Below are 16,837 nucleotides of genomic sequence, written 5' to 3'. Positions count from 1 at the left end.
ATGAGAGGAAGAAATAGGTGTTAGGACTGTGTGGCAGAGGGGTGAAAGGACCCGCGGGATCCAATGCAAAAACGGTCTCGCCAATCTGGTTTCACTGTAGTGAAAATGTTTCCCTTATGCACTAGGTCGGTTTCTATTTACCACCAGTTTATGCAAATTTCTTCTCAGTGACAACCAGGCCACTGCATTTCAACTTACCCAATGTTTCCTCATTTACTAAACCATTGCAATAGGGAAGATAAAGTTAGGTGGGTTGAACACTACAGTCTCAGGTCTTACCTTAACTGCAACAAATATCTATTTGCTGATATGAAGACAAGAGATACTATAATGATTTTAATGACTACTCTTTAACTAAACTTCTCCCTGCAGACATACCACATGACAACTGTCCACCTCACAAATCAGTTTTTCATGCTAAGGTTACACATCCCTTGCATATGTACTACAGAATTCATGCATTCCCATCATTATCCCAATATTTGACCTTGCTAATTCTAGAAATGTAAAATCAATAATACAAGCAATTTAATGATACCAGGTATATGTATGGAAAAGTTTTATTGGTTCTTATAGACATTTTCCAAGTTTTTTACAAAGTGATAATCAGTTTTATTGATGGAAAAAAAAAAAAATCCAACTTTTCCGGAAACATTAGCACTACCATACATTGCTGCCCCCAAAGCAATCTTCAGATGTGATGACTTGTGAGGGAAAAACATGTGAATGAGGGTTGTGAACAAACCAAGTCACCACACCTGAAGACCACTCTGGGGGCACCCCTGTATAGTGTTTCGGGGCTGCAAGGGGAATACCAACATGATCCACAATACTGAGAATCTAGGGCTAGAAGGAAAGTTTATGAAATCTACATGGGATGCAACCAGCACCATCAACACCCCATCCCATGTAATCAACAGTACAAAAACACACTTGATGTTCTCAAAATCCTTAAAACTTGAGCATTTTATGAGCTGCTCTTCCTCTTCTCTGTCATCCAGCTCTTCCTGATGATGGCTGCTTATAGCAACCAACTGCATGTCATCCTTGGAGAGCTCCGAGGACTTACTTAGAACTAGCGACACGTTTAGCCTTCCTGGTCCCGGGTGACTGGCGGGGAGTTTTCTCTGCAAGTGGAAGGAGGTATCAGATGAATGGGTTAGAAGAGGTGAAAGACAGGAGAGAAAATGTAGAGTTGGAATTTGGTATCTAGGTATCAGCAAATTATCTTAAGAAAATTCTCTTTTGGAATAAAGAGAAATGGGAGAAGAGTATGGTAATACTTCCAGAATAAGAGGGAAGAGGTACCTATTAAAAGGAAAAAGGAAATCTACGGTATTTTAAATCTGATGTGAGAATGAGTGAAGTGGTCAATATGGGATTGTAAAAATTAAGGTAGGGTAGCCATAACCAAAGATAAGTGGAGGATTGAGATAAAGAAATCAACAAAAAATTTAAAAGTTGATAAGGCCTGATATTGATGATAAAACAGCAGGAATGCAGAAATATGGAGATGTAGCCATGGAGTGGATGGTGTGGATATATAATCTAGCTTGAAAGCAGGGTGAAGTGTTGGAAGGCTGGAGAAAATCCATAACTGCCACTGTACAAAGGAACAAGGTGGAAATGACTGCAACAGGTACAGGTAAGACATTGATTGCACTCTCTAAGAACCCAAGCAGAGCTGAGGAATTTCAACAATCTCTTTCTGTATGAAATGAGTGAAAGCCAGAGAAAAATTTACATGCAAGGCTGAAGAAATTGCATTATCTATCCTCCTAACTCTTTCATGCTTAGAAGCATGATTATGGAATGTACCACATCTATCATGTATGAGTGGTGGAAATCCTCTATATGAGGTGCATGTAGTGTGTCAAGATGGGAAGGAGAAAATAATAAATGTGTATGACAGTTCTGGACAGTAGAGAGAGGAGACTTGAGGGTGAATGGGTGAAATACAGTAATCTGAGATAGTCTGGACATGTCAAAGGATTGACTGAGGATCATCACCATCATCTGTATAATGTCAGGATTTCCCATAATCTATGAGGTTAGACTGTTGATGATACACTTCAAACTATTTCTGCCTATTGCCTCAAACTCTGTGCCTGCTCAGTGCATTGTTTCCTCTCAACTTGCACAGGGATTGAATGAGGATGACTTTCTAAAATGTGTATGGGGAGGGAGAGGATATCAGCAGGAGACACCATTGCAACTGATCAAAAGTGGACAAGTATTGAAGAGTTAGCAGGCAAGAAATTGAATTTACAGTGCTGGGATAAATTGGGGACACTTCTATGATGGTCACCACTTCAGTGAAGTTCACTTGAAGGGAGAGGGCATTGGAAATATAGACTGATGGATGGATTTGTTTAGGAGTGAATTCATTTCACAAAGCCTCATATGGAAAGCCTAACCAAAGAATAAGCTCATCAATTTTTAAATTTCACACATGAAAGAGTATTGATACAGTGTCATGGACACGATTTCAATACATTAAGCAATCTGGATTGCCACAACTACTTGAGAGATGTAGAGTGAAATGTGTGGGTCATCATTACACACATACACAATGAAAAAGGAAAATAAAAAGAAGTAAAGATTATAAAACTTACTGATCTCATTGAGGACTTCCTTGGGAAGCCAGTCATAGTCCACATCGTCACGTTTGCTGGTGCCCACCTCCACGACAGCCTTCTTGCTTCCCTTCTTGCGGCCGAATGAGGAGAGAAAGTGATGTCCAGCCACCAGCAGCAGCACGCTAAAGGCTAGCAGGAACACGTACAGGAAGAATGTTTCCCCGTCCATGCCCTCATCTAACTCAACAATGCTCACAGTCTGGTTGAAAACTGCTTCTAAGAAGGCGTTGCCATCCTAAAAGAAAAAAACATTACTTAGCTTCATATAACAAAGTAACAATAAACAATGAATCTGACACTTATGAAAGGGAAAGCTCAAATATATAATCAAGAGGTATTCAATAATCCTGTCATATTCCAGTGGCTCATTTACTAAACATTATACACCAGCTTCCTAGAAAACAAGTTTTCTCCTTTATATCTACATGAAAATAGCTTGAGCCTTTTCAAATATCTTATCTGAACTGTTATAATGGTTATGAGGCAGTGGGTGAAACATTTAGGTATGCAGGAGGCACCAATATAATATTTCTGAAATAAAGTATTTAAAGGTTTGGCATTTTTCTTTTTACCTATTACTAAACACTCATCCATATGGTATCCATATCCCCAAATCTTTTGCTTACACTAAAGTAGCGATAATGCTGAAAAACATGACAATAAACAATACGATATACTAACAGCATCATGGTACGCCAGGTTAACTGTAAGTCCCAAGGGCCGGGCAGCAAAGGCTTCAGCGGGGTAGAAGGAGTACAGAACAGTTGCCTCCTGGCGGGGCTTGACAGCACGGTTGTAGGGGATGGCAGTGAAGTTCTGGATGTAGAAGTTGAAGTCCATTGGGTAGCGGAAAGAAGCATCAATGGCATCCAAAACAAAGTCTTTGTCTCCATTGTTGGTGAACCCAACAAGGAATTCCACAAGCTTACCAGCAGGCAGTTCTGTAGACAACAGCATGCAATGAAACAATTGTAAAAACACACATTGAAAATATAATTATCATGATTAAATAGCCATTTTTTTTCTTTATCAGGAATTTTTCTTGGTCTTTCCTCCTCCAATTTGGTGCAATGAATCCACCTGCCATCAATGCATCTGACAATAACTTACAAAACAGTAATGTGACCTGACACAATTTTTGAAAACTATAAAAAAATCTTACTGACAAAACAAAATAATTAACCACATTTCATTACTCTTTAGAAGCTGAGGTGGAGTAGGGGTTCCATTTTTTTTTTACAGCGAAGGAAGCAGCTCAAGGGCAATAATAATGAGAAAGAAAAAACCTAAGTGCTGTTACAGCAAAAAGAGTCAGTACAAGGAGATGGGGGAGGGATAGGGTCAATTTAGGTTGGAGAGCTTTCTTGATACTCCTTTCTTAAGAGTTCAAGTTGTAGATGAAATACAGACGAAGGAAGGCTGTTGCAGATATAAAACATGCAAGTTGTGAGCTTCAAGTTACAGGAAGATAACACAATCAGAAGACAGACAAGCCACTCACCTGTGCCAGTGCCCACAGGTTTGGTGAAGAGGATGACTGTGTCAGCATCAGGTGAACCTTTGGCAGCAGCTTCTTCTTCATCTTCCTCTTCCTCTTCTTCAGTGCCATCAGCTGTTTCCACTTCCGCCCCAGTTCCGTCATCCACATTCACTTCATCATCGTCTGTCAATTCATCCTCCTCTCCTTCCACCTCATCCTCTTGGGCCATCGCTGTCATTCGCCCTGAAGACAAATAAGAATGATATATTTTTGGAGTTGTCACATATCTTTCTACGTAATTTTAATATTGACTCATTATACGTATGTAAGAACAAGGATATGATCTGGAGAAGGAAAAAATGCAAGCAGTGAAGAAAAGTTATCTTCACTCAAGAAAAAAGGAAGGTGAGAGCATTAGTAGACTGCTACCATGACTTCCCTCTTGAAGGACCTCTATGGAGATAGCTGGGGAAGCTCGGGAGTCTATGTGATGATATCAAACTAAAAATTTATCGAACCCCAACTGACTTTAGTAGTTTATGAGATGGTACCCAAACTCCAACATAATAATAACTTGATCCAACTTACCCCAGCAAACAGAGAAAAACAAAAAGAAAATAGTAACCTCTCCCCGCTAAAATAGGGATTTTCTCCAATTTTGTGATGGGAGGAATATTTAATCAGTTTTTAAATGTCATATTTGTATAACAACTGGAAACCATGCATTTGATAAGTCAGACTGAACCTTAAGGCCAGCTTCACACGAGCATTTTTTCCCCGCATGGTTTGGAAACCAATGAAGTTCAATGAGGACCTTCACACGCTGGCCGTGTGTAGGGCCTCATTGAACTTCATTGATTTCTAAACCGCGCGGAAAAAAAAAAACCACTCGTGTGAAACAGGCCTAAGGCATGATTTATAACCAGCATTACTCCATGATTACAGACATGCGGCTGTGACCAAAGTGCACCCCACGGGAGAGCACCCATGAGTGTACAGATGAAAATTATCGGATAATATTCACGAAAGAGTAGCCTCCTCTGGCGAAGTTAATACTTACAGCATGGGATTCTTTTTCAGTCCGTGAATGCAGTGCAGTAACAAGTGACTTTCGGAATTGTGAGTAATCCCCAAATTATCTTATCCAAAGTATGCAGAAAATTAAAATAAATTTGATGACAAGCTATTTTGATGACCTAAGTTACAGGTAATAAAAATTCACTATTTATCATCATGGACGGACTAAACCTTATCTGGACCAACATATCATCATCCAAGGAGGCATATGGACCTGCGATCCTTAGTAAATGCAAGGCCTTGGACCAGCTGGCCTCCACGCCGGTTGGCCGGCCGTCACCTGTCACAAGCATCACAAACTCTTCTTTCCCCGATACCGATTGAGATAAAGACTTACCAGTCCAGCCACAGTGAGGAATAATCAAACTGAGCCATCCCCAACACGCTAGCCTCAGACATTGATAACTGGACCAACAAAAACAGCACCTGACCACACATGACAGCCAGTGACATACAACCCCGGGAAACAATATATAAGAGGCTTTCGGGGTATATAATATTTTTGTGCCATTCTACACAATACTCACCTCCATCTGTTAAGGCTACGATGGCGGGGAGGACCAGAAAGAGGAGGAGGAGGAGCTTTTTCAACCCGATCATGGTGTGTAGCGGCCGTGTCCAGGGAGGAAGAGAGAGTGTCTGCCGCGCCGCCTGCCGAGCTTCACTTTATGGGTAGCCAGGCAGCACCGGACACGCAACTTTAAACCCTTATTTTATGCTTTGGGGTGGATGTATAAGGATTAGACAAGGATATATATTTATTGTGTGGTGGTGTTTAAAGTTTGGGGTATGTTTTCCCCCGTGTGGCGCCTGGCTGGGTCATGCCGTGTGCTCCGGGCGGTCATGGAGGACACCGACGTGGAAGACACCGCTGCCAACGCACTCACACGGGGCGGCGGCTGGACCTCTCGGCGCCCCGGCACACCTCGGCTCACCACTCCATCGATGCCTTGTTGAAATAGAGATTAGTTCATAGCGTATTTTCAAATGTGTATATGTCTATCATGTGTGTACCATCCCGGTAAATGTTCTAATTTAATGACAGTAGAGGAAATTCTTTTATTTCTCATTTTAGAAACGTACTTTAATTTTATGCTCAGGTAAAACCTGCCGTCTGTAGAAAAAGCTGTATAGGTACGTCTTGGCTGAGCATTAATTGATTCATTTGTAGTAAAGACAAATTTGTCTCGATCCCTGTCATGCACATCATTAAATTATTAGCATTAAAAGATTAACGTCAACCACGTGTTAACACGTGGTTTCCATTGCATGTAATTTCAGAAGCTGCGAAGCTATAGATACCGTCTATCGATCGTCACAAAAAAAATCATTCTATATATTGCTAACGGTAGGACGGATACCATCATCAAAATTACTAACACACACACAAGACGAAAAGATACAAAGAATGACAGGCTGACAGCACGTATAGCACCAGTGAGTATAGTGACATATGACAGAAGGAAGGGCGGGGTGAAGGACTGGGGCACTGGGTCGAGCATGCATGGACTGTCACTGGAGGAATGGGGGATGGCTGCGGCCTGGCTGGAGAAGGAGTCTTGTGGGCAGCAGGGGTCAGGGGATTTCAAGGAGGGAAGCACGAAAGGGGGTGATGTGAACAACCGTTTAGTTAAATACAAAATTCCCCTCCCCCTCCTGAAAGCTAGTTATAGGCTGTCGGGACAAAAACGTTGAGTCTAAACGTTGGGGATGATACACCTGTGCAGTCTTATCCTGAATCAACCAACTATAATCAGTCTTATCTTGAATCAACTTATCAGCCTTACATAACCTACCTATATAGGGATGGCATTTAACTTAAATGAAAACCAATGGGGCAAGTCTTAATGAAAAACATAAATGAGGGTATTGTCCCCAACGTTTAGGCTTCAACGTTTGAGTCCTCAACGAGAAACTGGAGACAACCCGATCGATAACGTGACATTCACAAACCTCTTGCATCACAGCACTGACTCAGCACATCACTATACTGCATTATCACCTAGCAGCGTGGGATGAGGGGAGGGAGGCTGCCGTCATCACCTTGCCACACATAGGCCAGCCATCACCTCGTTGACACCACCACCAGGCATCATTGAAATCAGCACCTCTGTATCCTCGGCCTATCAGCTGTTCTTCTCTTCATAGGCCTAAACTGACTGCAGCAAACGGTGGTGTGGCTCAGCATACCCTCTTCACATCCTCAGCATAAAAGTACCAGTTTGTTTCTTACAGTTTGTTAATGAATAGACAAGTGCTTGTTTTGTCTAAATGAACAAAGCTTCCTTTTCAGCAGAACTGGATGGTGACATTTGGAAAACTAAATTAACCAACCTTCCTAATATATATTTTTGATTATTTTCTCTGACAAAGATTTTAATGTTTTGAGTTAATCTGCCCTATGTATTTTGTATTACTACAGACTTACACCCAGCTCACTCCTGTGGTTGACATTTTTTTTCTGATAAATTTTAATGTCATCAGTCAATCATGCTCATCACAAATTTCTGAATTTTAATATCTGAGCAACTAATTAAGCAACTATGTTTGGATGTTACAAAAGGTTTATATTATAGCAGCAACAGGTTACTATCCTTAGTGGCAATTTCTGAAACATTGAAACCTGCCCTGGGATTGTAAATTTTACTGCTAAACTGATAACCTTTCACTGCTAAATTAGTAACTCTTACACCACTAAACTATAACTATCACCTCAAATTTACTAACCCAACTTACCCAAAAATAACACAGTATCTTAGCCCCATCTGTTGCAGTGGCTCAGCAAGGGTCGGCTTGGGTCACTCAGAGGCACAATGGCATCAGGTTTCTTGTAAACATGTATACTCTCCCATGGAAAAACTGACAATTTATAAAAATAATGCCAGTTCAAGATAGGTGAAGTGCCCAAAACCAGCTATGTATTTGCAGGCCTAGATCTGAACCCTGCCCTGGACTGTTGGCACCCAGCTCACCCATTTTATTCCCGTTGGGCTGGTGAATAAATTGGTGCCTGGGAAATCCTGTGGTGACTCGGATGTCATATATGCTCTGTGTACTGGTGTGATGGGTTCTCACCCGCCACAGGCTCGAAGGCCATGCACAACTTAGCCTGTGCCCCCAACTTTCCCTATCATCCCTATCATACGAGTGAGTGCAGTCTTCCACTACTCACTCAGAACTGCCACTAAAAAGTTGTTTAGTTATAATGTTAAATATTATCAGCATTTATCCAGAGAGCTAATTTAGATTTTTGCCTCAGGATGTGGATCTTTGGATATGGGTCCCTGACATGGAAAGTAGACTTTCCATACACACAGCGGGTGGTGGGCTACATCAAGGGCTATGTCCGGAGATTCTGGCATGCCAGCATAGACCACCGAGGAGTCCCAGGCAAGGTCAGCATTATAGCAGTGTTTCTGTAGTAACCCTTCAGAGCCTCTTGTGTTCTCATAGATAGTAAAAAATCCCTGAGGAGAATAATTGAAATTCCTTGCATAGCTTAGGAATAAAAAATCCCTGAGGAGAATAATTGAAATTCCTTGTATAGCTTAGGAGTAACAAAATGTTTTCTCAAGTATTTGATGCAGTCTTATCTACACACTGCAAACCATAAATTTTCTGGAAGGAGAGAGTTCCCAGTATTTGATCCTTGATGTAATTAATTTTCTGCTGAACATATTTTGTTATTATTTTTATATCAATCCATAACATAAACATGAGATATGGTAGGTCAGAGCAGGTCTCTGTATTTTACTGCATGTCACAAGAGGTGACTAGAATGGTAAAGGCTCATAGACATCAGCAGGTTAAGGTTCAGGACCAATCTCTGCCCCTGCAACTAATTTATACTTCCCTGAACACCTCAAAATTGTCACGTGGCCTCTTTTGTACTCCCCACCATACCTCTGCACGAAACAGTCAATGATTGATAATGTAACATAAAATTTAAGAAAATATCATTGAAGTTAAACAACTCAACAAAGCCCTGGGCTTCATTTCAGTGATGAAGGTGGAAAATATCAATTGAACTTAGAAGGAGGCAGTCTGAAACTTCATTTATCATGTAATTAGGCACTAGCTGCCAGTTTTCACTTCTTTTAGAGGTAGACATAAACATAATATACTGTATTTATAGCAACAGACTATACTACATATTAGCATAACTTTCAAAGAATTTTAAAACCCTTACAAAAGACTGTATAGCTACATATTTTCCAGCCTGGTCGAGTGGTGACCCTGGTGGCTTCTGAGGACCCAGAGGTGAGAATAAGTAGATGTGCAGAAAGTATTTTATTAATGATGTTTATTATGTTTTCTCTGGGCTAACTCTTCAGAAGGCTTATAGTCCTGCTGAATTGCTGAATTTTCTCTTATTGTCATTAAAAGCTTTGCCTACCCTCTGACATCCTACCTGGCCAGACTCTCCTGCCTATGCCTACCAACATGTCTTTTCCTCCTGCAGTGAGTGGGTGCACATACAACTGGTTTCTAAATAGGATGACTTCAATAACCTTTCAAACTACCAGTCCATTGTTGTTTTTTCCTCTCTCAAGTTAATGAAACCATCTTTAATGGAAAATTCTTTAGCATCTATCAAGTTTGTCTCCTCTCTGATCGTTAATATATATATATTTCACCAGGGGCATTATACTGTTGCTTGTGTCTTCTTAACTCTTGCTTGATTATTCTTTCTTTAGCATTTTGTTGAAATTTTTGCTTGTTCCTTAGACTTCTCAAAAACATTTAAGTCTGGTACAAATTTCTGCTTTCTAAACTTCTTTCTTTCAGATTTGGGCAGAAATAGCTTAATAACCTTCAATGTCTCAATAACTGTTTTACCACCTGACAACTTGATGCAGTCATTCAGGCATCAGTTTCCTAATCTTGGATAACACACAGCCGTTCCCTTTTTCTACACTGAATATTTTGAGTTTGTTCTTAACCCCTAACTGACGGGTGTGGGTATCTATGGAACAGCGGGTGATACATCTGTACATGCATGCAACCATTATTGCTCATAGCTAACCAGAGTTGCTAATAACCAAATAGAAATGCTTACAGTAAAGCCAATATAATTGCTTATAGCCAAACAGAAATGCCTACAGTATAGCTAATTTAGTTTCTTATAGCCATATATAATTGCTCATAGCCATGGCTAAAGGCTGTAACACACGGACACTCACGGGCATTGGGGCTCGCAGTGCGGGAGGTGAGATAGTGTTGTTTTTCTTCTACTCACAACCAAACATTGCATCTACAGCTCTGGCAATAACAGCACCATAAAGTAGACAAAATGGCACTTCATGTGGTATTTGTTCCATAACTCTTATGCTACATATTAAAGGAAATAAGGCAGTGAGAAGATGAGCCAGTTTTTCATCATTTCCCCCCATCCTAACATCAGTATGCAATAATATCTTCCAAACTTCTCTGATATAGTCCACTGTTAGCATGCTTTATCATCTACAGCCGTCAGTCATCACATTAATAGTTTAAGAGAGTCTGAATGAGGAAGTGGACATCTTATAATCCACCATGTGGAGTCCTTGTGGCCTAGTTTGCCCCATGATGTACATAAGTATTATTATCATAAGCATCCTTACTTATCAGCTGCATTTTTTACAACCTATCATTCCATTATTTTATTGATGCAGCTTATTACTTTCACATGTTTTTTAAATAAATTGATAAATACAATTAAAATATCAGTTGTGGTTCCCAAACTGGTTTCCTCATAATTAATAGCTGTCAAATTAGTGAAGTTCCATAGTTCTTTTCTTTATTCTCAAGATACCAGATAATAATGATAACAAGATTCAGTTTGAAGAACATTGATGTCCAGAATGTCTCACTTGGTAGGTAACTCTCGATTTACGCGAGTATTGTGTCCTTGAAGAGGTCGCGTAAATCAAAAACAATGTAAATCAAACAAGAAGTAGGTTTCTATTGAAAAATAAATACACTGAAGTGAATATTTATTTTTTGATAGAAACCTACCTCTTGTTTGATTTACATTGTTTTTGATTTACGCGACCTCTTCAAGGACACAATACTCGCGTAAATCGAGAGTTACCTGTATCTTCATGCATTCATCAACTGATCAACTTGCATGCATTTTGCACACAATTTTAGTATTGTCATGAGGCTGCTATGAATGTGATGGTTGCTGCCACAGGCGCGGGTGTGGGGAGCCGCCTATGAGATCTCTCCTGAGCAGGAGCCAGAAGCACTAGGGAAGCTCAATGTGAGGGAGCGGCTTGCTGACAACCGCCATGAAGTAACTGTGTACGATGTCAAAGGCCAGAAGGTGCACCACCCAGTACTGGTCTATGTGAGCAGCTTAAATAAAGAGATGATCTTGGGGGAAGCTCCCCTGGACGCCATGGCCAACCAGATAGCTGAGCGCAGGGGACCATCAGGTCCAAACTATGAGTACCTTTTCCAACTGGCTAGCTTCATGAGGGAGGAGGTGCCACAGGCTGAAGATGAACACCTCTTCCAGCTTGAGGAGGCTGTGAAGAAGATTCTAGAGGAGAACAGTGAAACAAAGTCTGTCCCTTCCTCATGAATTTTACACAATTTGTTGCCTTAATCTGTGCTTTAGTTTCTTGATAAAAATGCACTTTTTGTACATACACATGTGTGTGCTTGGGATGGCTAGGTGAAAAAAAAAATACACATAAGCTCGAAGTTCTCATGGCTGTTTATCTGACATGAATCCTCCATTCCCTCAGGTACTCTGTCCATGAGGGTGCCCAAGACAGAGTGTCAAACAGTTCCTTTTCTTGACATGTACTTCCATTGTCAGTATTTTTCTTCCTCTAAAGGAGCTTTCGCACCAAAGCTGCAGGAGGCAAGTAACATGTGACATGGTAGTTTCAGAAAGAAGTGACAAGTGACTTGTGGTGTATGTATGGTTTTCCTGCTCAGTTGACAAGGTGTCATCATCGGATTATTGCCCTAATCATTGTTGTAAACGATAGGAAAAATATAAAAAGAGGTGATAGGTACATTCAAAGTTATCCCAAACTCTATGACCTTCCCCAGAGTGGCGTCCAAGTAGCACGTGGCACTCAAAACATGTTATGTCACTTCTTTGTTAACCCTCACAGCGTCGGCGTCGTACATGTACGACACAGGCTGAGTCACCTTCCAGCGCGTCGGGTATATATATACGACTGACGACAATTCACACACAACACTCAGTGACATTTTTCATTTTTGACACTTCATGACTTAAACCCTTGTTTTTTTTCATTTTCTTTGATAATGGAAAAATTTTTTTTTTTTTGTGCCGCTGCCGACGGTGGGGGGGATTCGCGGGCCAGTTAAAGGTTTTATTCGTTTCTAAAGGTTTGTTTTCAAGTGGCATGCCATATGGCATGCCACGTGCCAAGTGTCACTTTGGTATAAAAGCTCCCTGAGACCTCTTATGTTAGTTCCAGAAACTTTGTATTTTTTTGTATAATGATATAGCTTTTCTTTGAATGATTTTTCTCTTTGTTTAGTGCAACCATGTGGAAGTAGTACTGTTTCAAACATACAACCCCTTTGGCCATTACGGTTTCTATCATACCATACTAGTTTTATATAAAACTTATGAGCCGACTCATCATAATAATGTGCTCCCTGCTTAGCCATCTTCATTGGTCACATATTGCTCACTGCCTTTTAATCTTATTTCAGTTCCACAAATACTAATAATGCAAGTGACATTGTTGTGTGATGCTTCGTCTTTTCACCTGCTTGACATTTATCGACACATTTGTGTGTTATGATACTTATTTATTTACCACTCATTTTTTCGGGCTTTTGCCAGTTTTCCTTTACTTCATGTTTTCATAACTACTGAAATATGTTTTTTTGTATTTGTCACGGTGATATTTTGATTATATTTTTTGTATATATACCTTAAAAATAAGATTTTATGAATCCTTTTCCAATTTCCAGGACTTTTGAACTACAGAACAACTATTTTCCAACACCAAGCACTGGTCTTACCCTCTTAGAGTTAATGTGAACAAGCACAAGTTTTTGTAGCTCAATGCAGGAAAATACAAATAGATGAATTATCCCTCTGCCCACCCCCACCCACACATACAGAGTTGATGAGTGCATGTACACCCTGCAGGAGACAGTGTGGGGCATTGCTTACAAGATTGGGCCCGAGGACCAAGAGAGGGTGATGGCCCACCTGGACCACAGGGAGAAGGATGGTTATCAGCGAACGCCTGTCACTTTCCACCCCCAAGACCCTTCCATCCAGCCTTGGCAACTGACCATGTACCTAGGTGAACATAATTTTGATTTCATGATATATTTTTTTGTCATCATCATCAGCCATTGTAAAAAAAAGGCCTTTCCCAACATTCTCAGTTTCTCTCAGATATTAGTGTAGTACTCCATCCTGCTCTGAACGAGGCTCTAATTTCATCCCTCCACCTGGTCATCTGTTCATCCTCATTTCTACAATTTCTGAGTCACGTAGGTACAAGTCATTGCAATGGAGGGATTTTTGGCTTTAATATGCAGAAGATTCATTTACTTACCATTTCTTTATTCACCATCAGGAACTTGTATTGAGTTTGCTCTTCTACTGTTGTATGTTGTGCAGGTACAGAGTCCAACCCATTCTTTGTGGGACACAACGAGAAGGGGGAAGAGAGCATTGCCCAAATCATAGCCTCTGCCGAGGGTCCCAGCGGCTCCAACAAGGACTACCTCTTCCAGCTGGCCGACACCATGAGGACATTAGGTGTGTCTGACTCTCACCTGTTCAACATTGAGTCAAGGGTTAGAAAGATTTTGGAAGTTTGATCCACTATAGTCTCATTAGCTACAGTTTTTAAGTCTTCAAGTCAGTGGTTCTAAGTAGACCTTTTATACAGCATAAAGTTGATATACGGTACAAACACATAATACATATATATGCATATTTACACACACACACACACACACACACACACACACATGAATATAATTTTCATGAATTTAAAGCCAAATTGGAAAATAAGCGTTATGGAGATGGGACAGCACGAGCCTAGTACAGCTCTTTTCCTGTATTTCACAACTAGGTAAATACACACACATACTCACTCAGAGGACCCTCAATTTTCTGGACTACAAGGGGAAAGTGACTATCTAAAACAAGAGCCTGGCATCACTCTTTATTTTCTTCCTTTTTGTTCTGAACCAGGAAATTGGGTGTCTGAGACATGTGTAGTATAAATATTTCATTGATAGTGAGAGCCAATTCAGATTTACAGGTCTCCCTTCAGGTATATATATATATATATATATATATATATATATATATATATATATATATATATATATATATATATATATATATATTGTAAAAGTGTCTTATCCTTAACTTATTTATTGTAATTTGTCATCTGTGTGGTGTGCTATGTCATAATTTCAGGCTCCTAACCTTTCAAAAGCTGGTAGGATTGTATCTCTCTTGGTGGTTGATGTGAGGATGGTGTTGGCAGGCAGAGCAGGGATTATATAAGGCGTGGCACTGCACGACCACTCCACTGATTGGTTGCTGGTGCTTGTTGTTCCTCTTTGGAAGCCCAGCAATGCTTTTAGGTCTTATGATTGCTTGGTTAGCTTTAGGTCCATCTTTTACATGTGCAATGCCTCCAAAATTAGAGGGCATTGTACATATATTCACATGACTAAGGTGACAGAGCCTGAAAATCCAAGCATTATCTGAGGCACGGTTGAAAGTGTGAATGGAAAGATTTAAAGATATTTGTATGCATATGGATGACTGGCAATAAAGAAAAATTTAATACTTGTAACAAGAGGAAGTCAACATAGACATAGAGTAGCAGGTCCTTGAGAGAATGGAAGAGAGTGAAGTGACAATGAGAGCTTATATGAATAATATGGACATGTGTGCAAGAAGAGAACAATAATGCTCCAAATGTGAAGAGAGATATTTAAAGTATTTCAGATAATGGTAGAAAATAGTACAAAAGTGTAACAACTCCATTATCATATGGCCTTATCTAATTCACTTGTTTTCAGTCCAAAACTTTTCAAGTACTTAATACATATTCAAATAAGACAAGGTTGTATCTTCCTGTACCTAAGTAAGAGTTTATTCTTAGCCTGAAATGTCTCCCCAGAAACTGTAAATAAGTAGAATCATATTTAGTATTTAATCAACCATGGACTCTTGGACATTAGGTGGAGGAGGTGCACCCAGAGCCATACAAGTTCCCACTCAACAGAAAAAAATCAATTTAGCATTAGCATTTGTCCATTCTATAATGATACTGAGATGCCAATACTTCTACAGTGTGTCTTTGATAACTGTAGCAATTTGATTAATGTAAAGATATATATTAATACTTTTGTTATGGGTTACCAGAGAATGAGCTTTGTCATCTAATTTTACACAGAGTCTAGTCTTCCTTATGGAGAATCTCAAGGTGTGTACCCTGACCGCTATGGGTTCACTCAGTATGTCTTCATTTTACTTAGTTATACCAGTCAGCTACAATGCGATATATGTTTGTCTGCATTTACTCATACTGTATTTATTTGATCATCATTCATTTAATCACTTGTTAAGTATGATCTTTTAGTCAATGATGTTTTGATGAAGGAACAGTTTTATACATGTACACTTCTTTATAAGCAATATAATGGTAAGAGTCTTAATGATACTATTTTTTGTGTCATTATATTTTCAACTGCTACAGATGTTAGGTTTTGAAAGCAAAGTGGCCTTGGTGCGCATTTAACAAGTAAGTGACACTCTAACTCGGCTGAGGAAGTCCAACACAGTGCCACTTAGGAAAAGAACTAATTTTGTTGTAACTCTACAGCTGTGCACAATACAAACCATCGATCCATATTTAATATAATGAAGGATGTACTTCAATAAAAACAAACCCCAAAAAACTACTAGTGTTGTTATACCTGTGTCTGTGTGTCTGTGTGTGTGTGTGTGTGTGTGTGTATCTGTATGTCTGTCTGTCTGTCATGTCTGTGTTTGTCTGTGTCTGTCTGTGTGTATGTCCATCTCTTTGTAGGTGTGTTCTTTGTCTGTGTGTCTGTCTGTCTAAGTCTTTGTGTCTGTCTCCATATCTGTCCATCTGTGTCTGTCTGTGGCTGTCTCTGTGTTTGTGTCTGTTTGTGTGTGTGTGTGTGTGTGTGTGTGTGTGTGTGTGTTTGCCTCACTCCAGTTAAGTATATGCAGGACATGGTAGTAAATCATAATGCCTGAAATATCTCCTTCATAAGATAATAAATGATTGAACCTGCTGTTGGTAGTTAATCATAAGTCAATATTGTGTTTTCTAAGCCCAGAAGAATTTATGAAGATAGTAAACAGCTTCATAACAGATTTGCGTGTTTTTTTTGTGTGTGTGTTGGGGGGCAATCTCATCTCCCCTCCACGATGCACCTGGTAAACATAAACTGCATTATGGTGTTCAGTGGAGTGCAGGGAAGGGCATCCAACCGTGTTCACAGTTCACATCTTAACGTGCTCACTGCAGCAACTCACCCTCCTCCTCCTCCTCTTCCTACTTCCCCTTATCCTCCTTCTTTCCATTTTTCCTTGTTCTCTCACTCTCTCTATCTATCTCTCTGTCTCTCTCTGTGTGTCTCTGTGTCT

General features: G+C 40.0%; 2 protein-coding genes and 1 long non-coding RNA gene across 11 annotated transcripts; 1 reads left to right on the top strand and 2 right to left on the bottom strand.

Annotated features, from left to right (window-relative positions):
- Positions 1–546: 546 nt before the first annotated feature.
- On the bottom strand, positions 547–5,888 carry LOC127001532 (translocon-associated protein subunit alpha-like). The gene is made up of 5 exons (XM_050866153.1): positions 5,724–5,888; positions 4,141–4,362; positions 3,321–3,580; positions 2,616–2,874; positions 547–1,127 (listed from the first exon to the last, which is right to left on the bottom strand). The coding sequence occupies exons 1-5, from the start codon at positions 5,794–5,796 to the stop codon at positions 1,066–1,068; spliced, it is 876 nt and encodes a 291-aa protein (XP_050722110.1). The 5' UTR covers positions 5,797–5,888; the 3' UTR covers positions 547–1,065.
- A 592-nt stretch (positions 5,889–6,480) lies between these two features.
- On the top strand, positions 6,481–14,518 carry LOC127001533 (putative glutathione-specific gamma-glutamylcyclotransferase 2). Of its 9 annotated transcripts, none has more exons than XM_050866156.1 (6): positions 6,481–6,633; positions 7,206–7,410; positions 8,456–8,591; positions 9,415–9,456; positions 11,372–11,745; positions 11,931–12,344. In XM_050866156.1, exons 3-6 carry the CDS (start codon positions 8,457–8,459, stop codon positions 11,983–11,985), a joined length of 606 nt encoding a protein of 201 aa, XP_050722113.1. In that variant the 5' UTR covers positions 6,481–6,633; positions 7,206–7,410; position 8,456; the 3' UTR covers positions 11,986–12,344. The 9 variants fall into 9 exon arrangements, 8 of the variants coding, with proteins under 8 accessions (XP_050722113.1, XP_050722115.1, XP_050722114.1 ...); XM_050866157.1 differs by having other exon boundaries at positions 6,524–6,633; positions 7,164–7,410; XR_007755329.1 differs by lacking the exon at positions 6,481–6,633 and adding an exon at positions 13,328–13,470 and having other exon boundaries at positions 6,769–7,410; positions 11,931–12,049.
- LOC127001535 (uncharacterized) lies at positions 13,336–16,113 on the bottom strand. Its single transcript, XR_007755331.1, has 3 exons — positions 14,633–16,113; positions 13,746–13,968; positions 13,336–13,483 (listed from the first exon to the last, which is right to left on the bottom strand). It is a non-coding gene; the product is annotated as an uncharacterized LOC127001535 (long non-coding RNA).
- Positions 16,114–16,837: the final 724 nt, after the last annotated feature.

The sequence above is a fragment of the Eriocheir sinensis genome, chromosome 21, assembly GCF_024679095.1.
Source record: "Eriocheir sinensis breed Jianghai 21 chromosome 21, ASM2467909v1, whole genome shotgun sequence".
Taxonomy (NCBI): Eukaryota; Metazoa; Arthropoda; class Malacostraca; order Decapoda; family Varunidae; genus Eriocheir; species Eriocheir sinensis.
Note: the sequence above shows the minus strand (reverse complement) of the source record. Positions and strands in the feature narration are given on the sequence as shown.